At 39.8% G+C, this 25,413-nt stretch overlaps 4 protein-coding genes across 6 annotated transcripts; all 4 read left to right on the top strand.

Annotated features, from left to right (window-relative positions):
- The first annotated feature begins 269 nt into the window (after nucleotides 1-269).
- Nucleotides 270-6,213, top strand: bloc1s4 (biogenesis of lysosomal organelles complex-1, subunit 4, cappuccino). 2 transcript variants are annotated; one of them, XM_086280918.1, is made up of 6 exons: nucleotides 270-664; nucleotides 2,322-2,393; nucleotides 2,490-2,591; nucleotides 3,321-3,464; nucleotides 4,105-4,239; nucleotides 5,183-6,213. In XM_086280918.1, exons 1-6 carry the CDS (start codon nucleotides 323-325, stop codon nucleotides 5,279-5,281), a joined length of 894 nt encoding a protein of 297 aa, XP_086137044.1. In that variant the 5' UTR covers nucleotides 270-322; the 3' UTR covers nucleotides 5,282-6,213. The 2 variants fall into 2 exon arrangements, with proteins under 2 accessions (XP_086137044.1, XP_086137043.1); XM_086280917.1 differs by lacking the exon at nucleotides 3,321-3,464.
- Nucleotides 6,214-6,331: 118 nt separating this feature from the next.
- LOC147303978 (nuclear transport factor 2-like) lies at nucleotides 6,332-9,395 on the top strand. Its single transcript, XM_086279912.1, has 5 exons — nucleotides 6,332-6,456; nucleotides 7,784-7,904; nucleotides 7,996-8,067; nucleotides 8,237-8,335; nucleotides 9,120-9,395. Exons 2-5 carry the CDS (start codon nucleotides 7,800-7,802, stop codon nucleotides 9,234-9,236), a joined length of 393 nt encoding a protein of 130 aa, XP_086136038.1. The 5' UTR covers nucleotides 6,332-6,456; nucleotides 7,784-7,799; the 3' UTR covers nucleotides 9,237-9,395.
- A 200-nt stretch (nucleotides 9,396-9,595) lies between these two features.
- rrm2b (ribonucleotide reductase M2 b) lies at nucleotides 9,596-15,028 on the top strand. Its single transcript, XM_086279696.1, has 9 exons — nucleotides 9,596-9,750; nucleotides 10,305-10,469; nucleotides 10,658-10,774; nucleotides 11,074-11,207; nucleotides 12,329-12,423; nucleotides 12,546-12,679; nucleotides 13,699-13,803; nucleotides 14,232-14,345; nucleotides 14,444-15,028. Exons 1-9 carry the CDS (start codon nucleotides 9,718-9,720, stop codon nucleotides 14,594-14,596), a joined length of 1,050 nt encoding a protein of 349 aa, XP_086135822.1. The 5' UTR covers nucleotides 9,596-9,717; the 3' UTR covers nucleotides 14,597-15,028.
- A 1,419-nt stretch (nucleotides 15,029-16,447) lies between these two features.
- Nucleotides 16,448-24,986, top strand: mtdha (metadherin a). 2 transcript variants are annotated; one of them, XM_086279695.1, is made up of 12 exons: nucleotides 16,448-16,903; nucleotides 17,785-17,883; nucleotides 18,137-18,248; nucleotides 18,475-18,636; nucleotides 18,895-18,957; nucleotides 19,183-19,356; nucleotides 20,283-20,360; nucleotides 20,743-20,814; nucleotides 20,909-21,036; nucleotides 21,139-21,249; nucleotides 21,334-21,433; nucleotides 22,325-24,986. In XM_086279695.1, the coding sequence occupies exons 1-12, from the start codon at nucleotides 16,526-16,528 to the stop codon at nucleotides 22,390-22,392; spliced, it is 1,545 nt and encodes a 514-aa protein (XP_086135821.1). In that variant the 5' UTR covers nucleotides 16,448-16,525; the 3' UTR covers nucleotides 22,393-24,986. The 2 variants fall into 2 exon arrangements, with proteins under 2 accessions (XP_086135821.1, XP_086135820.1); XM_086279694.1 differs by having other exon boundaries at nucleotides 16,449-16,903; nucleotides 20,277-20,360.
- The last annotated feature ends 427 nt before the right edge of the window (nucleotides 24,987-25,413 follow it).

Genomic DNA, 25,413 nt, shown 5'->3' with positions numbered 1-25,413 from the left:
GTGTCCTAAGATGAAAATGATGGGAAATAAACTGAAAAACTTTGACATTTTTTAAAACTCAAGTGGCTAATGGAATTTATTAATTTTGATGCATGAATCCAAAGGGGCAGACATGCAAATAAATGGCGCTTGTTTCCACCATTGAGAATGTATTTCATTATATTCTATTTATTTATATTGTATTTTTCTTTATTTACATTTTCCGTTTTCTGCTGCACTAAAAACACCTTTGTCCCTTACGAGCTTCCGTCCATTGTGCGACACACGTGATCTAGTCATTTGACAAGGCAAAACACGGCAGTAGATCAGAAAGACAAGCGACATGGACCATCAACGGGTTGACAGGGTGGGCCTGCTGTCTCCCCTGGAGGAGTCCAGCGCTGAGATCAGCACAGACAGCGGAATCGTCTCTCAGAGTGCAAGCAGTTTGTCGATGGTGAGCGAAATCCTCAGCAGCGGGACGGTGTCGCAGAGCCCCAGCTTTGGAGCAGCGGCGGGGGCAGGAGTAGCAGGAGCAGCTAACGTTATTTCTCAAAGCCCGAGCCTCGATGAAGCTGCAGAGCCCGGGACAACCGACAAGCACGACCCAGAGCAGGACGACGAGGAGCTGAGGCACACCGCGCTCAGCTACTCCTCCTACATCAGGGCGACAGCAGGAGACGAGGTGCGTGCTGTTATATCAGCAGCTAAGCTATGTTTAGCTCTTTGTTTATGATTTGACTGTCAGTACCGCAGCAGCCCTACACAGTCTTCCTGTAAACGAAGTGTTCCACTTTCATTATGAGTACCAAATAAATTGGTTTACATCGTCTCCATTAAGGACTATATGTCTTATTCTACCTAGCATTTTCTTATACAACAAGAACGTTACGGTACAAGAAAGTTTCACGTTGCTTTTGTCAGTAACTAGGACGGTGTTGGCAATGACAGTTGCTAGGCGACACGAAAGTAGTGATAGGATTGGCTTTCCTCTTACATCAGCTGGCCTGTAAAGATGTATTGCAGAGGTTTATGTCGGAAGTCCCAAATTAGGCCAACTAATTTCAAAAACAGGTACAAAGTAGAAAGAATTGTGTTTTAAATGCTCTACGAGTGCACTGGCGTAGTGCAGTCCACCAGCACCACATACTAAGACAGTGGCCCACATTTTACTGGGTTTAATGAGTCTCACAAGAAATATGCAGCCCCAAAAAGACACGTACCTGCACGGACTCTACTCAAACCAAAAAATTATAGGCTGTCAGAACAGCAGCTGGAGTAACAATTTAGCCCCTGATGAACTTTGATAGAAAAAGGGGAAACACCAGTATAAGTAGACCTTCGCAAACATTGAAGCTTACTTTTTAAATTGCATTAACGTCGAATCTGGCCTTCACATGACTTATGCCTCACCATTAACCAACAGGAAGTATGCTCTGGGGAGAAAGGGGATGAAAGTCAATGAAATCAAGACAGAATACATGTGTGTGAATGAGAGAGAAAGTGTAAATGTGAAGCTGCAAGGAGCAGAGATCGTGAAGGTGGATGAGTTTAAATATCTGGAGTCAACCATCCAAAGCGATGGACAGGGCACAAGTGAGGTGAGGAAGAGAGTATGGGGGAAGTAGATAGAGACAAGTGTCAAGAGGATAGCAGCAAAAGTAAAAGAAGATTTGCGAGGTGCTGCTATGATTTATGGTTTGTTCAGTTTGCCTCTGACCCCAAAAAAAAGACAGATGACAGAGTTGAAGATGTTCAGATTTTCCCTGGGATTGAGCAGAATGGACAAGTGTTTCAGAGGGACAGCGCAGGTTGAGGAATTTAGTAGTAAAGTTTGAAGGGCTAGAGTTTGAGATGTGTAGAGATGGGATAGAGGATATATTGGACAAAGGATGCTGAATATGGAGGTGCCAGGCAGGAGGAAAACCACAAAGATGATTCGCTGCTGCCAGAATGATTGCTAGAGCATCTGATGGCAGGAAAAGTTTCTGAAAAGTCATATATTTACAAGCTTTTAATTCTAACTCGAGGGGCTTGAATCTGGGTGAAGGTGCGAGTAACTGCTGTTAAGGTCAAAACTGGGTTGTGGGATTTTTCATGTCACTTCCAAAGTCATTAGAAGAATGGCCTGAGAACTGATTCAAGCCCAAGCCATGTGACTTGAGTCTTAAGTGGATATGCGTGATACAAGGCATGTTACAGAGAAGCTGAAGAAGGAGCACAAAGGCTGCTGTGTTTTGGCCATGCAATCTAAACGTATTGAAGCTTGTGTGTGGGCAGCATACCTATGACATATTTCACACACTCTGGGACCCTTACTTTAAAATCATTGTCTTATATAGATCCTGTGCTTGGAGAAAAGCTTGGAAGAGATGCTGACAAGAGTGGATGAGTTTGTTGGAATGCTGGATATGGTAAGCTCAGTCAGAATATAAAAGTGTGTCTTACATCTCATGTTTTAGATTACGCGGATAATTTGCTTCTGATATTCTGTCTTGTTTTGTCTACAGATCCGTAACGATACCTCGCAGATAGTGAATGAAAACCTACCTCAAATCCAGCAGAAGTCTGATGAAATGAGACAGATATACAGAAGAATTGATAAGCTGGAGGTAAAGCGACTGTTTCATACGGTTCATTTTGTTTTGTATAAAATATTCATTTGCCGCTTTTATAATGCACACGGATTCCTCAGAGAGGCATCCTGCCAAACTGCAAGCAACATTAACAACTCTAATATGAAATGCGTGATTGTGAGTTGATGTATATTGATTTGTGTGCAGTGTTTTTATTCATAATTAAATACAGAAAGTATCATCCTCACAAATGGAGACCCTGAGCCACTTGTTTGTTTTTCTATTTCCTCTATTTATTCATTCGTGTACCGAAAAGGTAGAAGTATTAGTTCCTGTTCCTCATGTAAAAGCTTACCATGCATTCAAATGTCTGGTAATCTACCAGCAAAGGGGACCTTATTTGCAAAAACTATGTTTATTTGAGTTCATACTCACGATTTCTTCAGCTGAATGTCATTAAATGTCTTCATCAGGTAACTTGTGATGAGACAAAAATAAAATTTACTTCATGATAAACAGTCATGTGAAATTTTTCAGAGGAACTTATGCAGTTCTGTGAAAAACTAGGTGCATCCCATAATTCAGCAACTTGTAGAACCACCTTTAGCAGAAATAACTTGAAGTAATAATTTTCTGTATGACTTTATCAGTTTGCAGCCATTCATTTATGCACAGCTCTCTAAGGTCCCGTCACAGCATTTCAATCGGTTTGATGTCTAGACTTTGTTTGGGCCATTGCAGCACCTTAATTCTTTTCTTTTTCAGCCTTTCTGTTGTAGATTTGCTGCTGTGCTTGGGATCATTGATCATTGTTGCATGACCCAGTTTCAGCCAAGCTTTAGCTGTCAAACAGGTGGCCTCACATTTGACTCTAGAGTACTTTCGAATATCCAACTTTGCAAACCTAAGGTGAACTTTCAGGGACGTCCACTCCTGAGAAGGTTGTGTTGACTCACACTTCGGTGTTACAGTCCAGCAAACTGCCAAACTGCTTTTACAGAGGTGCTCACACTTGCTGATGATCAGTTAATCAAGTGCATTTTATCACCTGACAGCTACTTGGGCTCATAATTCCTATTGAAGCGATAACGGTGTTCTTATGCTCATTGTTCAGCCCTTATCTCAGGTGGTGCACGCCAAGTTTAAGTTTGTAAGTTTTTCATAGAAGTGGATAGAGTGCTGTGTAAACTTCCTTTTTCACATGACTGTATATTAACTGCATAAACCTTTTTATATTAAAAAATTATCTATCACAATCTATAGTTAAAATTAAAGACACATTTGTTTTTGTTTTTCATTGCAAAATATGATTAATATTTCCTGATTTGTAATAAAGAGTCAGACTGGACTACAATTATTTGTGGAGCCAAGGTCGGCATCTGCATGTCTGCTTCATAACGTAACAGTCCATCATTGGTGTAACAGCACAGTCATTTTTGACTGGGGACAAAGCGTAGCTGTGTCAGCTGTCTTTTCTGTCTGCCAACCACAGGTAAATTGAATATTGTAACTTTTGTAGTGAATCTTAAATATGCTGTTGTGTCTGCAGGCCTTTGTAAAGATGGTGGGAGCCAATGTCAGCGCAATGGAGGAGCAGGTCACACAGGCAGAGGGAGAGCTAGGAACACTACCGGGTGCTTTCAAGAAGATCCTCCGCACAATGACTGTCCCGGGCTTCTTAAACGTAAGAGCCAATTTCTGCACTTGTGAATTATAAATTTTCTCCACTATCCACTGAGTTTGGTGTTTGCAGGATTAAACAAAAACTTATTATTTAGAAGGTTCCCAAACTAGTTCAGCTGTGGGCTGCCCACTCTTACTGTAGCAATGTACTGTAATAATCGGTTGCAGTCCAGAGCTTTTGCTGCTACTTGTAACAACCAGCACTTTTCACAATGTTTAAATTAATATCATACTTTATTTGGTTGTACTTTTCCACTGGAATGAAGCAAAGGGAGTGAGGTTTGTCTTCATAGCTTTTCTGTTACAAAGAAGAAGGAGAAGTCGAAAAATGCTTATGGATTAAAAAAAAAAAATCTCCCAAAAGACCCATAGCTGTGCATCAAATGCATCTATCCCGAGATGCATTTGATGCATTTAGCCAGGATCCCAAATGCTGCTGATGGCTAAAACCACATGCCCTGCCCACTTTCTCCACATTGGGTCTAAATGGGATAGAATGAAATAGATTTGGGGAAATATTAGGTGCTCTCCTTTTAGACAGTGAAATATCTGCTGAGCCATTTATTGCCTCTGAAAAAGAAAAAAATTGACTGCCTCCACCACGATCATGGAGGAAACTGGCGATCTGCCGTTAGTGACCTCAGTTGCATCCACACAGAATTTGATTTGCTCAACGTTTGTTGTTTGTCCAGAGATTGGGATCAAGGCCACCCAGGTCATTTGTAGTCACTATCCAGACTTCATTGAGATCATTATGAGTAAAGGTTCAGATTTCATAAAAACAAAAACACCCACAGTGTTTTTATTTATATGTCTGATTAAGATTGATGGTGTTCAAGAACAGCATCATGCCTGCGGAGTCAGTGTTCTTTTTAAGGTTTCCCCCAGCAGTTGTAACCACACTTCATTTATTAGGTTTTTAACTTTTGTCTCTTTGCTTTCAGAAACCAGCCAGTCCAAGACGACCAGCACCACATCAGCGTCAAGAAGTCCCCAGCGTGTTTCGGACAGATGATTATTTCACGTCACAGCCGGAACAGTGACGCGCTTGAACGTTCAAAACATAACTCGGTTCTAACCTCAGAGGCCTGTTGGGCCAAACTGCACAGATGACTTTTACTGCCACCTATTGCAAGGAGGATCTATTGGTGCAGTGGCTTCAACAAAGCAATAGCAGCCTTTCTGAACAAGTCACTGGAAGTCAAGTGGGTGCAGACAATCTGTGCTCCTGAAAGTCCTTTCCCTGGCAGCAACAAACACTGAACTGTAGCAAAATTATTTTTAAAGTGCCTGAATGGGTCTTTGGTTTTGTTTTCACTAATGGTGAAGAAAATGTAAGATGTTAAATTTGTGGCAAGTCAGGAGGACAAAGTCATCCCACTCGCCTGTAGAGCACTGTATAGAAGGTACAATAAGATCTTCAAATAATACACAGAGAAATAACCCAGCTTTGTTTTTATGACTTACATTCCTGTTGATAGTGTTTGTAAAGACCTGCACGCTGTTATGAACTGAGCTGTATTTCTTTGTCTCTTCTACACCCCCACCCGCCGAGCAATACTGATCTTATCCTGTTAAGCATTTAACGTCTTCCATTTCAAAGTATTCACTTTATTTCGAGCCTTATCTTACTGCCTCTCTCTGACACGAGGCTACGTCTTTGATTGCACCTTTTAGGAAAAAAAGCACATTATAGATTAGTTGTCACTTGCTGATTATGTTTTGTGCCAGTGATGAAGCTGCAGTCTAAATAGGAAGAAGAGGAACTTTGGACCTCATCATGGAGAGGGGAGCAACAGTACCTAACAGATTAATGCAGTGCGGCCCCTTTCTTGCAAAGTTTAGCCAATAATGGTCACAGCTTCAGCTCTGGTTCTTTGATTACTTGCCAAATTAGATATTAAAAATGTTTAATTTTACATGTATGTATTTGGTTTACGATTTTGAGATAATCATTAAAAAATATTTGAGACAAGCTCGTTTCTGTTTCATGTATGCGATCCTGAGTTTTAGTGTTTTAGAGGGTGGGACTCGGTGAGCAGGAAAAGCTCCTGACGGAGAACTGCGAGGCTCTCTCATTGGGCGGCTTGTGCTGACGTCACGCGTTAGTCACAAGTCGGAGGAAGCGGGAACTCCGGTCGCCTCGTTTTGACTCGTTTCCCCACGCCGAAACGTCTGCTGCTGGAGAAAAAAAAAGCAAGCAAAAATAGCGGACAAGGTAAAGTACTTTTTGAGTCAAGTGTCTAATGAAGATGACGGGTTACTGAGGATTTGTTGACACGAGTTTAATGAGGTTAATGTGGAGACAAAGGTTTTAAAAACAGTTCTCGGTAAAGGCAGCAGAGGCTAGCCAAAACTTTGAGACCGCAGCTTGGGTTTCTGGTTAACAAACGGCAGGATTGCGACAGCTCCGATTTATATTCTGCTTAATCCCGACTGCGTTAACTAATCTCAACTAGTCTGAAAATACCTGGACAGCAACTTGGTTAACTCCCAATAGACTTGAATCTGCTTCTCTTGCTATAGTCGCTGCAGCTGGTTGAAACTTTAGCACGAAGAAACCACACCACTTAAAGAAGCAGGCCTCATTTTCCCCCCAGCTGTGCAGTCACATCTGTATCCTTCAGCACGAGAGGCAACCCATTGTTTTTTCATTTAAAATATGAGTGGGGCTCTTTTCTTTTTTCTTTTTTGTAAAAGCATGCCTCTTTTAAGCTGTCCTTCTGATGTACTCATCTGTAATCCTGCTCACTCCCACTGAAAATCTTAACATCTTCCGCTCAGACTCCTGTCTTTCTGTCAGCAGGTCTCACTATCATCTTGTAAACCTTCCCTTTCACTTTTTCTTCTATGTTTATGTCACAAGTCACCCCTGACACTCATCTACATCCTGCCTGCAGTCCTTCGCAGTGGTTGAAAATAAAGTTTATTTAAGATGATAATATTTTCTTTCTTTTTTTTAAATCTCCAAAGTCGGGAAGTTGCTTTGTTACAGCAGCTTAAACTTAGGTTAAACACAACACACGTAACAAAATGGCATAAGAAATTGTGTGTAAATCAATAAAATATGAGTCCTATTCTGGAAATGTTGGGACACTGTGTAAAATGTGAACACAAACAAAATGCAAACAGTGATTTCCAAACCGCATAAGGCTGTATTTTATTCACAATTGCAATTTTATGTACCCTTTTCTTAACAATGGCACTTTTTTTCTGAGTTTAAACATTAAATATGTTTTATTGTGTTCCTTTTATGTATAAGTTTTTTGCGATTGAGGTTGTAAAATACAGTGACAAACATCTGAAGTAATCCTGTCTGTAATAATATAAATACATTAAATGCAGGGTTAAATTAGACAGTACCTTTATTGGCAATTTCAAAAGGCTGTCCATTAAGATAGTCATTTAACTGGCCCTTCATTTTTACATACATATTTTGTTTAAGGCACATTAGACACCAGAAAAGTCTTATTTAAGTGTAAATAATAAACACAAGTTTCTTCTCATTTCTTGACTTATTTTACTTAGCTTGTCTTCTTTTACAGATCCAAAGCTGCAAACATGGCCTGTGAGAAAGAAATTTGGCAAAAGATTGGAGAGGGCTTTGTCCAGGAGTATTACAACCAGTTTGACAATACCAATAGGATGGGACTGGGTAACCTTTATGTAAGCTTTCCAGATGTCTATTCAGTTCCATCACGCTGGATGTTAAAAATATTTTGAGCCTATAGTTATGAAAGAAAAAATGTTTCTGCAGTCTCCTGATGCCTGTCTGACGTGGGAAGGATCACCTTTTCAGGGGAGAGAAGCTATAACTGGCAAACTAGTAGTAAGTATCTTGTTTTAGCAGGTTGTTGGTCCGGCATGCACAAAGAAACTCCATAAATGCTGCTTCTAATCCAGGTTATGTTGTGTCTGTGAATTTATTAATAATATTTTTACGCCTCTCCTTTCATCAGCACATCAGTCTAAACAATAATATTGTTCACAATTCACAGAACTTGCCTTTCAAGCGCATTAAGCACATCATCACAGAACAGGACTTCCAGCCCACAGTAGACAGCTGTATCCTCATCATGGTGTTTGGACAGCTACAGGTATTCTATGATTCTTCACATTTTATTTTATGTTTTTTATTCATCTGGCTGAAGGACTGATGAGCTTACACCATGTCAAGGCATCTGCAGTAAAATCACTTCTCCGACTACAGTTTTGGTCAGAATTTATTCAAATGTACACAAAATGTTCTCACTAATGGGTCTTTTTACCCAATTTGTGCTCAGTCAGAAAAGATGAGGAGGAACAAATATCAGTGGCATTGTGTATATCATGTGACCTTGTTCACCCCAAAAAACAAAAAAAAAAAAATAACATTTACATTTTATTCTAAAATCATCATTCAGACCTGCAGGTGTCATTGTTTTGAGTGTTGGGATCCAATACTACTCTCTCTGAGAAAGCAGCTTTTGTAGATTGCCCCCTTGTGGTTGGAAGAGTTACATTTTTAAATCCAGTGAAATGCAGGGTGGCAGGGAAGTTTTATGTTTATTTTCATGATAGTCTGGCTGTGGCAGGCTGCACTTTCCCAGTACAAATGACTGTTTCACTTTCTGAAGAGCATGTAGATAAATGATGTGTTGCAGTTCATTAAGTGTTTGATAGAGAACTTCTTACCAGTGTGTGTGGGTCTGCTGTTTTTACTCTGTATGTTAACTCTGAACAACATGTATGGCTTCTACATTACAATACAATGTGCTTTATTATCATTACTGCAGTGTTTTTAGAGTCCTAATGAGTTATGCTGATGTGATTTAAGTTTATATTCCTGCCAACATTACAGTTTTAGTTTTTCACGATTTTGCTGTTAATTATTTCCAACAGGTAGATGATGATCCACCGATGGCCTTCCATCAAGTGTTTATGCTGAAATCCCAAAACTGTGCGTGGGCATGCACGAATGATGTGTTTCGACTGGGGATACACAACATACCAGTGTAGTGATTTGGATTAGTAGGTTCACATTCACTTGTATCCAGTTCTGAATTCACACTGCGGTGTCATGCTGCCACTTCTAGAAAGATATTCCACATTTTTTTGGTGTTTACAATGCATGTATTAATAACATTTCTATTCAAATAAAGAATTTATTACTCTAAACTACAGTTTTGTCTTGCCTTCCTGTAACAAATAGCTTTTTTTTTAGTTTAATCTCTTTACTCATAGGTGTTGCTTGATGTCTAATAGTGCAAGTGAGATGAGTAGGTAAAAATCACGGTATTAGTCATTTTCGGAAGTTTTATCGTGCTACCCGTACCACGTGTTGTTTTAAAGGTGAACTTCTTAGTATTTCCGCTAGGGGCGCTATACACCCGTATGTGGGGATTTAAAGTGTCAAATCAACAGAGCTACAACTACGTCCGCAGGGTTATGGCACCGAGTACAAGCTAGCTAAATAAAAAACCCAAATCCAGTCCTCAGAATGACTCCGACGGTGAGAAAGTCATCTTCTCAGGTACTGGAGCTCATTACTATCGGCCTGAAGCACAGCTAGCTTAAACGTTTATTGTTACTGTGTGTATCGAGGACGTCGGTTGTGTAACTGTAGGTTTGTAGCTGTGTAGTAACCTTACCCTTTATTGAAACATGGGGAGATAAAGCCTTTGTAGCTTCGGAAAAGCATATTTTTAGCTAAATGTGACAAATAATAGGGTTTACGGCAAGTTTTAGCTGTGAAAGTGCTTTCCTGCTCGTGTTAGCTGTCAGTCACGGTGTTTGAGGTTAAGGAAATAACGACTATAAATAAATAAATCAACTAAAGCGTTTAAAATGTGTATGGAAGGCGACCAAAAATATCTTGCTTTATTCATTTATGTTTTTCAAGTGGACACGTTAATGTTATGTCCTTTGTTTTGTAAAGAGTTAACGCGCAAGCGCAGTGCTCCGTGTTGTAAGTAAAGGGACAATCCGTAAAACGAGTTGTGTGGAGCGAGAGAAACAGCGACTAGGAGTAAAAAATGCAACAAAAACGAGACAGACACCAAACTAAATGTAAAGGATTGTTTGCAGAACGGCTTCAGAGAAGATGATACAGCCTGCCAGAATGGCTTGGAGACGGAGGAAGAACCTCTGCTCCGAGAGAACCCCAGGCGGTTTGTCATTTTTCCCATCCAGTACCGAGACATCTGGAAGATGTACAAACAGGCCCAGGCCTCTTTCTGGACCGTGGAGGAGGTGGGTACTGTACTTTGAGTGGTTTACTGAGTGATCTTAGGAAGAAAATATTGAATGCAACAATGTCTAACCATCAGGTTTTGACAATTGCTGCTGCTGCTACTTTCCACTGTGCACATATTGATATCCACACATGAAATGAAGGAACTGAAACAGGTGTGCTTTTGATGGGTTTTTTTTTTTTTTAGGTCGATCTATCCAAAGACTTGGCACACTGGGACCGTTTGAAGGCAGAGGAAAAACACTTCATCTCCCACATCTTAGCCTTCTTTGCTGCCAGCGACGGTATCGTCAATGAGAACCTGGTGAGACTAGTTTGCAGGCCTCTAAAGAAATTTCAAGAATATATATTTTGCATGTAGATTGAGAACAAGCTCATTTGATGCATTGGCAGCTGAACTGCAAAATTAATGAAACTGATATTACTAGAAGCCCTCAAAAATGAAGTCACACATCAAGAATGGCTATCAAAAGATAACCGTACTTGATGCGTTAACATAAATGCAGATGGCACTCTAAATTTTTTTTTTTTTTACTTGGTGTGGTTCAAGTGTTTTGTGGGACTTGCACGCTTCATCGCAAATGTTTTTAATCTACACAACAGGTGCAGAGGTTCAGCCAGGAGGTGCAGGTCCCTGAAGCGCGATCCTTCTACAGCTTTCAGATCCTCATAGAGACTGTCCACTCAGAGATGTACAGTATGCTCATCAACACTTACATTAGGGACCTGAAGGAGAGGTCAGTTACTCGTGGTGGCTCTGTTTTATTTATTTTTTATTTTAGCAAGTCGGAAAATAGTTTTTGTGTCGTGTTTATGTTGTAATGAAAGTATGAATCCTTAACCCGCTTCTGTATGAGTTGCTTTTGTAAACTTTCTGGAGATTTACAACAAACTGTAGCACCTGGGGTTTAAATACAGTAGACCTAAAATTTCAACGCAGAGTGTGTTGTTTACAGAACAAAAAGAGGAAGTTGAGGAAGTTAATACACAGCCTGTCAGATTTTATTCAGCAAAGTCCAGCAAATCATCATTTACCCAGCTTTATTTTTTCATAATGGATGATAAAACTTGAATCCTATCACATTCTGCTTATAAATATTATTCATGTAGCACCATGAAAGCATGCATTAAAGATGCCTTGTAATTAATCTTTGATTGTAAAGTCAGTCTCACCTAGTAAGAATGTTTTACATCTGTTTTAAAAAGTCTTGTTTGGCAGCATTTATTTATTATATTTCAAGACATGTAAGCAGTTCAACAGGAAATGCTTCCAGAATATATTCAGACTGCAGCCTTGTCTCACTGACAGATTAAAAGCTGATAAATAGTTCACTGCATGTTCAGAGAGTCTAAAGACGTAAACGTAGGCAAATGAGTGCTCTCCAGTTTGTGCTTTGAATGAGGAAACTAAATAGTTTGTCAGACAGCTGTGTCAGGCCCAGCAGGAGGGAAAGGGTCAGAGAAAGGCAACTACCTGGTGACTGATCCACTGTTTAAGTTACCTTTATTAGGTGTTCAGAGTTTTCACTGAGCCTGGTTTCTGGAACAGACTCCTGCACCTGTTTGTCACAGGTTAAGTCGAGACCGTTCTGCGGTAACTGCCGTTGTTTTCCCAGCTGCAGCAACTTTGATGTGCCTTCAAACAACAAACGTCACTCATCAACAGACTGTTTACAGATGCTTTTAAGTCTAAACACTCAGCAAACTCCATGAGTCTTGTTGCATTATTTTTACCCTGTTCCTGAGTGTCTTTGATTAAAGACAAACAAAATAAACTATTCCCTACATATTGTTACTACAGTATAATTACACATTAAAAAGTCTTTAGTTCATGTGTTTTCATGTTTGTGTGTTTTAGGGACTATTTGTTTAATGCCATTCAGACCATGCCTTGTGTGAAACGGAAGGCAGACTGGGCCCTCCAGTGGATAAACGACAGCAAATCCACATTTGGTAAGGGAGAAACAAAACTTGACAAAAACACGACAACTGAAAACTAAATATAACATCAAACTGTCCTAGAAGGAACCTCGTGTTTGATCACTTAACAGTCATTTTTGACGTTTGTGCCCCAGGGGAGCGGATTGTGGCTTTTGCAGCTGTGGAAGGCATCTTCTTCTCTGGTTCATTTGCTGCTATCTACTGGCTGAAGAAGAGGGGGTTAATGCCTGGCCTTAGCTACTCCAACGAGCTCATTAGCAGGGACGAGGTGAGACTAATTCACGCACAAAAATATGTGTTCTGATGTGTTGAAAGTATCCCTGAGTTGTGAGCGAATCAGACATACTTGTGGGTAAGAGAAGCAGCTCATATTTAAAATGGAGGTGTGGCATCTATGTAATTATTCCTTTCCAAATGACAGCGTAGCACAGAGTGTTTTCCATCTAGCTTTGTCTGTTGTCAGTCTTATGTGACTAAATGAGTAGATGCACATAATGACCATAAGTTTGAACTGCTGTGGAAAACCTTCAGAAATAGAAACAGTATGTCTGCCCTTACCTGCATTGTCATGCTTATAACTGGTATGACTCCTTAACTTTGTGCAGCAGCCTCAGCGGCCAAATTCATAAGAGCTGTATAATTCATATATGCTGTAAAGACAACATTGGTCTTTAAAAATAAGTCAAATGATAAGAATAAACATGAAAGATTAAACAGCAATCATAAACACCAATATACTGTCAAAGCTGGCAGCAGAGTCATGACTGCACATTCACCTCGCTCTTTGGAAAATGCCCTCAGACAGATATTTCCCTGTTATAGCAAACACTGTACAACAGCAGCTCTGCACTGGCTGTTTTGAGAGTCAGATTTTCAAATTATCTTATTGTTATAAAAAATCAAGAGCCTCATATCAACTAACTAGTTAATATAACAAGTTTTTGGTCATTTATGCTGACTGTATGGTGGCAGACTCTGAAAACACTGCTTTTACATCTTGCTGACACCCGGTTTTCTTTCACTCAGCATTCACTGTGTTGAAACTAATCATCACCCTATTAATTAACAATTACAAAATAGTAGTTGTTGGACATGCAGTTCTCTTACAATTCACCAGGGGGTGCTGTATCAACCATGACCATCATTGTTCTTCCTTGAGATCAAGCTGATGTAATAAATGCTGTTGTGTAAACACAAGTCTCCTAAAATAAACCTGGGACTAAGTACACCATGAATACACATTTTTTCAGATCAGCTGTTCTGACATGTTTTTTTGTTCTTTGCTAGGGTCTGCATTGCAACTTTGCCTGCCTGCTGTATAGCTACCTGGTGAAAAAGCCATCAGAGGAGAGAGTCAGAGACATCATCACCAAAGCTGTTAGCATCGAACAGGTCAGCTAATGCTACACATTACATACATTATATGCTTGCTTATTAAATGCTATTCACCTCATATTCCTGTTCATTTTGTCTGCACTAACTCACATTGCAGTGGATCAGTTGTAGCTTTACAGCAGGGGTGGGGGAACTCCAGGCCTCAAGGGCCGGTGTCCTGTAGGTTTTAAATGTGTCCAACACAGCTGATTTAAATGGCTAAATTACCTTCTTAGCATGTCTTGCAGTTCTCAGGAGGCCTGGTAATGAGCTAATCATTTGATTCAGGTGTGTTGATCCAGGGTGATATCTAAAACCTGCAGGACACCGGCCCTTGAGGCCTGGAGTTTCCCACCGCTGCTTTACAGCATGACATTCTGAAGCAATAAAATCTTAATAGGTCGTACCAGTGCTATAAGTCACTAATCGTTATTATTCATATACAGGAGTTTCTCACAGAGGCCCTGCCAGTAGATCTCATAGGAATCAACAGTTGCCTCATGAAGCAGTACATCGAGTTTGTGGCTGACCGGCTTCTCACTGATCTCGGACTGACCAAGGTAATGCTAATAATCATTCGTTCAAAACCCTCTGCACACCGGAATGGGTGAAATTAAACCTATTTTTGTCTTTTTTCCTCATTTTTTTTTAATCCAAGGTTTACCAAGCTGAAAATCCATTTGACTTCATGGAGTCTATCTCACTCGAGGGGAAAACCAACTTCTTTGAGAAACGGGTGGCAGAGTATCAAAGATTCGGAGTCATGTCGAGCATGATGGACGGTGAATTCACACTAGACGCAGACTTCTAAAAACTGACATGGCATGTTACTGTAAATTTGTTACATTCGGTCAACCTATTTATTTATTTTCATACAGTTATTATACAACAGAGGTTTTCAAGTCTTACTGTAATACTGATACAGTGCTACGAAGTGAAGGCTGTACTCTTTTTTTGTTGTTATTGTTTTTTGGGATGTTTTTTTTGTTTTGTATTAGAGATGGAGAATTATTTAGCAACCAGTACAGTTTATAAGTAGAATGGGTGAGCATCAACATTTTGCCATCGTGATAAAATAATGAGGGAGGTGACATAAATAGTATTTCTTTCCTCACTGAGCATTGTGGATAATAAAAACACAGAATATATTTTTACTTTTCTGCTTCGTGTTGCTTGTTTCTATGGCAAATTGCTTTAATATTTTCTAACTTTTAAAATACAATAAAAAATGTTTTGCCAAATATGTGTAGGTGTTGTAAATGAATGCAAGAGGTAAATGTTTGTACAGCTGAGAACCAACAACAGCCTTATTCTCAAATGTAGGTGACAAGAAATAAATGTGATGTGGGTCATTTTATGATTGGTGGACAATGTGGGCTTCAAAAATTCAAAAAGGACTCTATTTTCTAAATTTCTTTTATGCATGTAAGAAGAACAAATAATAAACCATCCAAAAAAATTATTTCAGCTCAGGCATCAAAGCTACACTTTTTATGCAATACTTTGGTTGCTGTATGCTGTGACATGAAAAAGTGGACTTTATAAATATTGTTTTAGAAATTATTAACCTTTAAATTAAAGATAATCACCGTCATACTAAATATTCATACAGTTTCATTCATTTAAACAACTTTCAGAACCTACCTTTTTTTGTAATTTTAGTATTTATCTTTGAGTGTTTGTTGAATACATTTTTTTGTACACTTTTCAGAAAATAATTGAAACTATGCTACAAAGGCAATAGATTACTCCCTTGTGAGCTAAGAAAAACATTTATGGTTATTTTATTCAAATTATAAAGCACCAGGGTTAATATTAGAGTAACAGTGTTGCACAAGATAACATGGATGAATGGATTTTTTTTTAATTCACAGATTATGACATAAGTCTAACTCAAACAAAATACTCAGGACCACGGATGTATTGTTTAATAATATTCGGTATGTTGTTAACATGTTTGTACAGTAATGTTTTATATGTGCACTCACGGGATTTCGAGCAGCTGGGTTGCAAATCAGTGCTAATATTAGTGTTCTCTCAGAAATAAAACGTGAGCTGTGTAATGTAATAACGCATGAAAGTGAAGGGTAAATGCAGTTAAATGAAATAAAAGAAAGAAATTTCAAAAAATTAATTTGTTGTCTTTTTGTAATGTGGGTTAAACTGGTTAGAGTGACACAATCTAGACATAAAGATCGGATAAACACAAAATTTGTCAAAGATTTAGTGTTTTTGGAGTTAACACCTGACTGGATTGTGTCACTTCTTTTTCATCTCACTGTTTTATCTCTTTCTTTTAAGGCTTAACAATTACAAGAGTCTATCAACACAAAGCAGAAAAAGTGGGTTGTAACTGATTTTAGTTGTTATATTTTTAAGTTGTTATTTTGTATTTTTAAATAATTGTTTGGAACCACTTTTTCAACAACTACGTGTACATTTAACCTCAGGACAGGTGTCATTTATATAGCATATGTGTTTTAGTATTTTGTGCATGGGTAATTTTCAAATTCATGGGTAAGACAGAAAAGCTCCTGTTCTTACAGAGCGGCTCGTGTAAGTGCATGATGCTGTCCTGGACAAACCTGTGAGTGTGAGCTTTTTAATACTGAGCAGATGTAGTATTGATATGCTGCTGTTTGTAGCCTTGATGTTAACAGTCAGATTAGATTAGCCACTCCTCCGTTAGCACGGGCGCTGGAAATGATAGCTACAGCTAGTGTATGCGCAATTTTGAAAGATGGCTGGAGACTTGCGAGGTCTTGCGCTGGAGAAAGCCGAGCTGCTTTCCAGCCACTTGAAGGAGCTGCTGTCTTCGGGACAGGGATATGTTCGGGCTCGATTCGGGGTTGACTTGGGTCTGAAGCCCGAGCTGTACCCGACGTGGGTCATCCTGTCCACGGCCGCGGCGGGTCTTCTGCTGCTGATCAGTCTGTCGTGGGCCGCTGTTTGCGGCGGGCTGCTAGCTGGGAAAAAGCGAGGATCCCCGGTCACACACGGCAGCAGCAGGAGCAGCAGCAGCGGCGGCGGCGGCGGTGAGCCCCTCAAGGCCGGTTTCGCTAAAACTGCCAAACCAGAAGAGCAGAAGAAGAAGAACAAAAAGAAAACGGTAGAAAAGGTACCGCAGGCAGCCTTTACTTTTTTTTTTTTTAAACTAACTTTATTTAAAGTAAACAAGTTTACATATAAAATGCACATACACATACAATTACATATACAAAACCATGAGCACATACAAAAGGGAGAAACAAGGAGGAAAATCTAGCATCTGAGTCCACACAACGTTCAGCAGCCTTTACCGAGCCGTCTAATCACAGCGAGTCAGTCACAACACGCGCGGGTGTTCATTTAACTCCTTAACCTAAGTGCTCCCTCTGCAAAACAGTTCAGTTAGACACTTATTTTATTGTTTTATTAACAAAAGCGGTTAAGTTTGGCGTTAGCTAGCCAGCTAGCTACCTGGCATGTATGAATTGACGGTCGTATAGCTCGTCGTATACTTTGTTTACACAGCACAAATTAGGCCATCTAGGGACAATTCCACGACCCACTTACAAGTGACAAAAATAAACCCGTAATCTAACTGCATATGGATGAAGGTAGGGTATTTTATTAAGAAAGGGAAGGTGTTATCGGTGTTTGCAACCACCTGATACTCCTGTTTAGCTAGCTAGTTTATACGTCATCGTTAGCCACCTGAAGCTTCAACTTTCGCTTTGATGAGTGAAAATGGTTTTAAAGACGTCCGCAACCCAGGCGCGCTTCTTTGAAGCTCGTATTTAGAAAGCGATAATCTGTTTAACCTGTTAAATATAACTTTTAAAACAAGCTAACAGACAATAAGTGTGTTATTAACCAGTCATATAAGGCTTAATAATTTAGTGTTGACGCAAAAACTGTCGTTTTTATTTTAAGTAAGTTGATATTTTCTTTAGCACTCCCTGTTTTTCTGGGTTGTCATGCTGTATGTTTCTTATCTGTGTCTTTTCACCCCTCCAGAAGTCTCAGTCCAATGGGCAGCCAGTGACTGTGGCTCAAGAGGAAGTTAAAGTGGCTGAGGCAGTTTCTAAGCTGCCAGCACAGATCAAAACTGAGAAGGTATGATCAAAATTAAGGAAATGTGAAACCAGTGGTGGGCAGAGTAGGCGCAGCATTTCCCTGAATTGCTCAGTTTTGTTGATGTTTTGCAAGATAGTTTTATTACTGGTGACATACTGCTAAAACTCCACTTCTGTGCAGTGAAAAAATACATTTGGAGACTACTGTTGGGATGATAAATAATAAAAGACATTAAGTGCAGTAAAGTTGTTATTATGAGGTAACTTGATTGTTCTTTTATTTCTGTCCACAGAAACCGGAGGTGCAAGCCCCGGTGCAGGTGAAGAAGAACAAGAAGAAGAACAAGACAGATGTGAAACCAGTTCAGCTTTTGTCTTCAAACGATGGGAAGGAACCTGATGACGGTACAGCTCAACCGTTGAGGCGGAAATGTCACAATAGCTTCTCATTTTCAAAAGGACATTTTAATATTATGCAGAATGTGCTTCTCATGCATGTCCTGTCATTCTGATTGCAGCCAGACTCTTTAAAATATAGTAATGAGCAAATATCCTTCATAGTCCGATATATACCACATTCCCTTAGAATGTCGTGTTATTTTTGGGGTGCATGTATGTGTGTGTCATCCAGGTGTGTGGGAGACAAAAGTCAGTAACCGAGAAAAGAGGCAGCAGCGCAGGAAGGAAAAGGGTCCTGAGGACTCTGGCGGTTCAGGAAGTGTGGAAGCATCAAAAACGCACGTGGAGGCAACTGTACCAGCAGCAGTTAACAAGAGGAACAGAGGAAACCATGGTATTCATGTAGAAGGAATTCACTATGTTTAAATATAGTCACCACCCACTCTTTTAGCTACACCTGTTGAGGTGCTCATTAACACAAGTATCTAATGAGCCAGTCACATTGCAGCAACTAAGTGCATTAAGGCAAATGTATTTTATTCTAAAATGACAGAAGAAGGTAGCATATTCAGTATGCAATTTTGATATATAGTCTACCCGCATTATCACACAGTATTATGTGGTAATAACCCTGTTTCCAACCCTGTTTCAGAGTCTTTTCATTCAAGAACCACTGGAAAGGGAGATACAGCCAGTGAAGCCGTTAAAGACAAAGGTAAACCATTTTTTTATGAGGCTCTCTTAAACGTGAACTTATTCAGAGTTTTAAGGTATCACAGAGGTGATTTTCAAGCTGCTCAGTCCAGTGAAATTTCAATATTGCTCGTAAGTGTTGTTTTCTTGTCAGTGAACTGGTCTGAACTCTCCTCCTGTGACATATTTTGAACAAAACTGTTACTGAGGGACTCTGATGGTCTTTCCTGTTTGCATGTTCCCTCAGTTTCCTCCAGCTGGAGGAAGGAACCTTCGGTCAATGGTGGAGGCTGGAATGATATGTCCTTGAAGATCCCAGGTCAGATGAGCACTATGGAGGGAAACAAGTGGAGTGCTATCTCAGCAGCTACACATTACAGGGGCCAGCCAGAACCCCAGCCGTGGGCTCAGGAGTCACAAGGTACCATCTAGATCTGAGTAAACCTTTTTACACCACAAATGTAGATATTAATAGTTTGTATGACATAAGAGATTCTAGACTGAACATACTGGAGGAGATTTCTCTCTACACGAAACATTAGAGCTGATAATGAAATGAAATGACCTTTGCCCCTTTTCCACTAGTGCAGATTCTGGTGGTCAATCTAGCATCAGTTTCAGCAGAAGAGAGAATAAAACCAGGTCGAAAAGCTGGCGCAGGCATAGCAGTTTAAACTCAGTGGCTGTGAGAGACCCTACTGCAAGAAACTCATCAATAATTGGCAGATGTAGCCCACAAATCCTCTAAATTCTATGTAAAGATCATTTCTTAATGCTTTCCAAGTGTGGGCTAGTTCTCAGAAGACACTGAGACAGAACTGGCTTTGTCACAGCACTGGCACCACTGACATAAGGTCAGGGTGTAGTGAAAATAAAGACAGTCTGTTAATGAAATTATAACCTGAGCTAACATTTAGTAAGCAGCTATGACAGCAGGTTAAATCTTTGAAAATTTAAAATTGAGTTAACTGCTGCCTCAACAAGGGCAGCCCAAGTAATAACCCGGCTTGTCCTGATGGATTATTGTCAGACAAACCTTGTGGATGTCAAGCTCACTGTAAGCCTGCCAAGGTAAACACAGTGCATTTATCATGAAACTGAGCAGGATGTTTGGTAAAACTAGAGTAGACCTTTCTTTGTGTATAATGTGATTTTGATTTATTTAGTTATTTTATCTCCAGGAGACTGGATTTCATGCTGTGAGGTGTTCAAGAAAACGTGCCAGTGGAAAAAAGACAAGATACTCCAGCCTCATATTAGAAACCATGCTGTTAACGTTTAATCTCCGCTGCAGTTTGTTTGCATTCCACCAGCATAACCTGTCTTTCTGTGTGCTGTCAGCAACAGCGTGGAGTGGCATTGATGGCCGGATAAAGCCTGACCTCAGCCCAGTGTCCTTCTCCATGCTGGGACTAAACACCACAGGTTTGTCACCCAGTCACACACCAGACCTTTCAGCTGTGTCCACACTGGAAGCGAGTCGGTGACACTCGGGGAAAATAAGTGCTGCTGCCAGCACAGAGTGGGCGGGACCCAGGATAAGGCTTGCAAATGACGGAACTGAAGTGACTAACAATGAAAGCTCGTGATGCCGTTGATTGGCATGTGACCTGGCAGTAAATACATTACAGGGTTACCAAGGCAACTAGATACAGAAATGTCTGCAAGCAACCAGCCATCAGCTTCAAGGCGATTAATCGCTTCCAGTGTGGATGCTTATTGATTGATAATTGTCATGGCTAGATTAATGAGTCTACGTCCCTCATTAAAATAAATAAATTAACAAATAACCTTCTGTCTCATACAGATCCAATTTCAAATTCAGTGGATCTGCAGTGGGCAAGCCGCCCTAAGGTTAATGATGAATGGTCAGGATTCAGTAAGTAGCTATGCATCAAATCCTCCTAAAAAGATTCTTCAGGTTTTTACCATCTAACTATCTTCCATCTGTATTGTGTGATTTGTTTTTTTAGATGGGATGGCAGCAGCAGATCCCAGCTCTGACTGGAATGCCCCAGTGGAGCATTGGGGAAACTATGAAGAGCCCCCCGTGTTGGTGACACCAGCTCCTGTGCAGAAAGAACAGCCTGTCCCCAATAAGGTTTTTGTTTTGTTTTGTTTTGTTTTAATTCTGGCTTCTTACTGTATTGTTTCTATTATAGGCTTCACATAAATTGATCTGTATGTCTTATTGTTGCGTCAGGTGTTGGAGGATGAGAGGGACACAGAGGATCCGTCCGGCGGAGAAGCCAAATCGAAAAAGAAGAGGAAAAAGAAGAAGAAAACAGAAGAGGAGGCTGCATCTGACGCTCAGGTAATAAACCAAACCAAGCTGATAAAATCAGGTCTTCAAGTGAATATTTAACCTGTTGTAATATAATCATTTCTTGGGTTGTAGACGGTGAGCACGGCGCACGTAGTCAACACAATACCCAAACCCCAAGAGCTTCCTGCACTGCCCTCCAAAAGGCAGAATGCCAGCATAACCTCCACTCAGAGTAGGTTTCAACATCTCTGACTCCAAATCTGTGTTCACTGTGTTGTAATCATTTCTAAGAGCGGCTTGTTTAGGTTTCATTTAAACACAAGTCACTATCTGTGGGTATATACCCAAGGTCATTATTTCATAGTTATCACGTGACACGCCCACCTGGCGGGCAAAAGCAGTACTGCGGTCCTTTGCCCTCCAGCCATCCATTGAACATCTTTCAGTTTCACTTAGCTAAAATCCCAGAGAGTTGCTGTTCTATCGGATGCACTAATCAGTACTTCTTTACAGCTGCCAGAAGGGCGGCACCAACTTGTCAACACACCTCTCCTAACCCTGCCTTACAGGCCAACCCTGCTTTCCCACAGCAACCCAGACTGACAGTGGCAGCTCATTTAAACTTTAGGAGAGATTTAGCTTACATTGGAAAGACACTTGGTCAACTTTACTATAATGACACGTCGTTAATGTGACAAATTAATAATACTGAAATTTTTCTGGCCCAACACTGTAAAAGTCCCAAGTTAAGAAAATGTAAGATTTAACTTTGGTTGACTTTTTTTGAAGAAAAAAATCTAAGACCGTTTCTGTTTTACTCTGTCCAGCTCTTCTTGTAATTACGGTAGGGTTATTTTAGCAGCCTGTGCAGCCTTTTCCTTTGTCTCTACATTAATGAAAGTACTCACACAGGAAACATGCAGACCAGCTGAGTGTATTGTTAGTCATCCCACATGATGCTGTTCAGTCAATCAGATCATTTATTCAGAGCACGTGTGAAAACCGAATAATACACATTGTTGAAACACTGTTGAATTTACTTTTGTTTGAGGAAATGTTCTGTAACTGGATGCCCTTAAATTTCAATTGAAAAACTTTTTTTTTTTCTTTCATCTCCGTGCAGAGAGGTCAGAGCAGATTGCGGAGCCTCCGAAGTTCTCCCAGAAGAAAAAGGTCCGAAGGGAGACATGAATTCACCTCACAGGTCCAGACAAAGCATATGCAAATGATTGTTAAACGTGTCACATGCAATAATTACCAGGTACACAGTTCAGAGATCAGTTTCACAAACAAAAAAGTAAACAGGTGGAAGGTATCACCTGCTTGGCGAAATTCAGAGATGAAATGTAGTCCTATGGACTGAAAACTTAACTAATTTGCACTATTTGCTATACTGCAAACAGAGTGGAGTTTGGGGTGAGGTGGGCTTTTAGTGGAGGTACATATTTAATGACAGCAAAGGTGTTTTGTTTTGAGACTTTATTTGCCCCCTCTGAGAGTGTATGTAATTGTTAACCCCAAAAAATAAAACGGGTTTTAAATTTTTATTTCTTTTGTGATTTTTTTTTTTTTTTTCTGTTTTTTACCAGAACACCACACTTTTTGGTTCCACACAGTGTTGCACTTTGTTTTGATTTCTGTGCAGCAGCCCCCTATGAGTTATTGAAAGGTTATGGAGCAGAGAAATATACCTATCTCACTCACATGCCCATATGTACACTGACAGATTAAGATACTCCTGCTCTTTATACTGGGTTTGATGTGACATCCGTCATTAAGAGCTGTAAGGGTGTTCAGGTGACTACTACCATTAGACACATTGATTGGTACTGATGGGTGCTACAGGACAGTGATGTAGCTGCAAAATGATATAGGCACTTGGCAACTTTGCTTTTATATAGGAATACAACCAGGTGAAAACCAGCCTAGTCAAGTCCTATACTGGAAAGAGTTGTGTCATCGCCATCAGTGCAGACTGACTTGGATTAATTGCAACATCATTCTAAAACCTTCAGCAATCTGTCTGAGAATAATGATGTTTGTTTGAAGACACATTTGCGAATGAAAGTGGTCGCCCAGAGGCTGAGGGTGTTCCATGCTCAACTTCTGGGCGACCAGTTGGTCACCACAACTACTCGCAGTCGTTACCAACATAAATATTAAATAAATCCAATCACCAGGCAACCCTAAAAAGAGGCTGCTGTCCTGTTTTTTTACTCTTGCGTGACTGAACCACAACTCACGGCTCTGTCAGCATACATATGGCATGTGAGTATTGTTTTGAGATAGGTTTGTGTATTCTTTTGTCTAATATTTCTGTCATTTGAGTGAAAACACTCTGCTGTAGGGTGTGTAGTTTGTGCTTTTAATGACTGAATGAGTGGCAGCTGTGGTCAATGTCAGTTACACTGGTGTGAAAGGCATCTTAGCCATAGAAGCACAGCCATTACTGTCCAACTCCTAACTGTACACCTGTCTAACTGTATGCACAAAACCCAGCTTTGCTACAAATAAATGAAAACACTTCTGTCTGAGCTTCAGGGTGTCAGAAGGGAAATGTTGGGAGGCTGAAAGTTAGTAAATGATATGATATATAGTCTTTTTGAATGACAGATTGGATTTTTGATATTAAACAACTGATTCTGGATCCCCATTGGAGACTTAACTGTACATCTAGGCTGCAGTAACTGATATGAACCACCGGGAGGCACTGTATTGTGAAGTTACTAGTGGGATTAAACTATACTGCAGTAGGACTACAAATGTGTAATCCCTGTACTTTTATAAACAATATCGCCCTGAGTATGTCTGTCTTTTATCTGACTGGATTGTATTTAGATTTTTTTCCATACCTAATGATCACTTCTGAACTCTTGTGATTTTTTTTTAAACATTTCTTCCACTTTTGTGCTAGAAAAAGCCATGCCATATGTACAGATTGTAAGGGCTTTTTCCAGTTCTGTAATTGCACTGTGCAAAAGGCTGTATTTGGTTCCTTTTGATTTTGAAGAAATGTTTTTATCATCTTTTGCATATTGTGAACTATTTTAATCTTTTTAGTTTGGACCTTTGTTCCAAGATGTGTGATGGGCTAAATGTTTTTGACCTAAACTGAGAATGAGGATATACTTAGAGATATGACGTGGAGCAGCTTTAACTCCACATCTATTTGATTTTAAACAAGACACACACACACATACATACACTCACAGAATTACAGACATATATAAAAGGAATTTAATTCCATTGCCTTAACTTGTAGTTGTATAGAAAGTGCGTTGGAGTCCTTTTTATAGTTTCCATCCAGTTGCAAGTTTTGGTGTCAGAATTGATTTAATTTTGCATGACTTTGATAATAGAATGAGATAAAGTGATCAAACTTTTGCTTTAAATGTTAGTACTTGGTCCACTCATAGTACCACTCAGTATCTATACTGTAATAGCTTTCTGTATGGAGACGAATTGCAGCTTTCATGTGGGCATCCAGTTTAAGGGGACATTACCATGTTTTTGTGAGATGTAGTGCATCAAGGCGTCGATCAGCTGATGGTGGTAGTTGTTGGTAGACCTGGTAGATTGCAGAGGATAAAGTGATATGTCACTGTGGTTTCAGGTGCCCTTTTGTTAAATTTTTACTGATGAATATGATGATGACTCAATCAACGTATTTATATACTTGTCTCTAGGAAATGTTTTTTTGTGAAGGGTTTTGTTTAATGAGGAGATAAAAATGAAATTTCTATGTTTGTTTGGTAAAGATGAAAATTAAATGAGAAGTGCTTGTATCACATTGTCATGGAAATGTTTTTTTTCCCTTCCCTTCATATCGTGAAGAAGGTTTTTGGTGTTATTAACTCTTTTAAAAAGATTCTCCTAACATGAGATTCTCATGTGAAGTGTATTGTTGATTTGATCGATTACCTGTGCCTTAAACAGCTGCTTTGCCACTTTTCTTTAATATGTAAAAATTAACCAAATGCGAAAACATACCATCCCTGGCCACTTTATTAGGTACACCTGTTTAACTCCTCATTAACACTATCTGATCAACTAGTCACATGGCGGTAACTCATTTACACATGTTGGAATGGTCAAGATGAGATGTCAAAGTTCAAAATGAGTATCAGAATGGGGAAGAAAGGTGACTTTGAACGTGACATGGTTGGTGGTGCCAACCAACTATTCTAGGGTTTACAGAAGATGGTTCAAAAA

The sequence above is a fragment of the Aulonocara sp. 'chitande type north' Nkhata Bay genome, linkage group LG22 (genome assembly GCF_057382095.1).
Source record: "Aulonocara sp. 'chitande type north' Nkhata Bay isolate Kocher_YH1m ecotype deep benthic linkage group LG22, A_spYH_male_GT1.1, whole genome shotgun sequence".
Lineage (NCBI taxonomy): Eukaryota > Metazoa > Chordata > Actinopteri > Cichliformes > Cichlidae > Aulonocara > Aulonocara sp. 'chitande type north' Nkhata Bay.
Note: the sequence above shows the minus strand (reverse complement) of the source record. Positions and strands in the feature narration are given on the sequence as shown.

What these genes read in the sequence shown, in the direction of transcription:
- bloc1s4 (XM_086280918.1), top strand. Translation starts at nt 323, where the DNA reads ATGGACCATCAACGGGTTGACAGGGTGGGCCTGCTGTCTCCCCTGGAG. An exon ending in GGGCGACAGCAGGAGACGAG is followed by an intron (nt 665 to 2,321) that starts GTGCGTGCTGTT and finishes TGTCTTATATAG; the next exon opens with ATCCTGTGCTTGGAGAAAAG. An exon ending in CTGTCCCGGGCTTCTTAAAC is followed by an intron (nt 4,240 to 5,182) that starts GTAAGAGCCAAT and finishes CTTTGCTTTCAG; the next exon opens with AAACCAGCCAGTCCAAGACG.
- mtdha (XM_086279694.1), top strand. Translation starts at nt 16,526, where the DNA reads ATGGCTGGAGACTTGCGAGGTCTTGCGCTGGAGAAAGCCGAGCTGCTT. An exon ending in GCTGGGACTAAACACCACAG is followed by an intron (nt 20,361 to 20,742) that starts GTTTGTCACCCA and finishes TGTCTCATACAG; the next exon opens with ATCCAATTTCAAATTCAGTG. An exon ending in AGGCTGCATCTGACGCTCAG is followed by an intron (nt 21,250 to 21,333) that starts GTAATAAACCAA and finishes CTTGGGTTGTAG; the next exon opens with ACGGTGAGCACGGCGCACGT.
- LOC147303978 (XM_086279912.1), top strand. Translation starts at nt 7,800, where the DNA reads ATGGCCTGTGAGAAAGAAATTTGGCAAAAGATTGGAGAGGGCTTTGTC. An exon ending in TGGGACTGGGTAACCTTTAT is followed by an intron (nt 7,905 to 7,995) that starts GTAAGCTTTCCA and finishes ATGTTTCTGCAG; the next exon opens with TCTCCTGATGCCTGTCTGAC. An exon ending in TGGTGTTTGGACAGCTACAG is followed by an intron (nt 8,336 to 9,119) that starts GTATTCTATGAT and finishes TATTTCCAACAG; the next exon opens with GTAGATGATGATCCACCGAT.
- rrm2b (XM_086279696.1), top strand. Translation starts at nt 9,718, where the DNA reads ATGACTCCGACGGTGAGAAAGTCATCTTCTCAG. An exon ending in GTATCGTCAATGAGAACCTG is followed by an intron (nt 10,775 to 11,073) that starts GTGAGACTAGTT and finishes TCTACACAACAG; the next exon opens with GTGCAGAGGTTCAGCCAGGA. An exon ending in AGCTCATTAGCAGGGACGAG is followed by an intron (nt 12,680 to 13,698) that starts GTGAGACTAATT and finishes GTTCTTTGCTAG; the next exon opens with GGTCTGCATTGCAACTTTGC.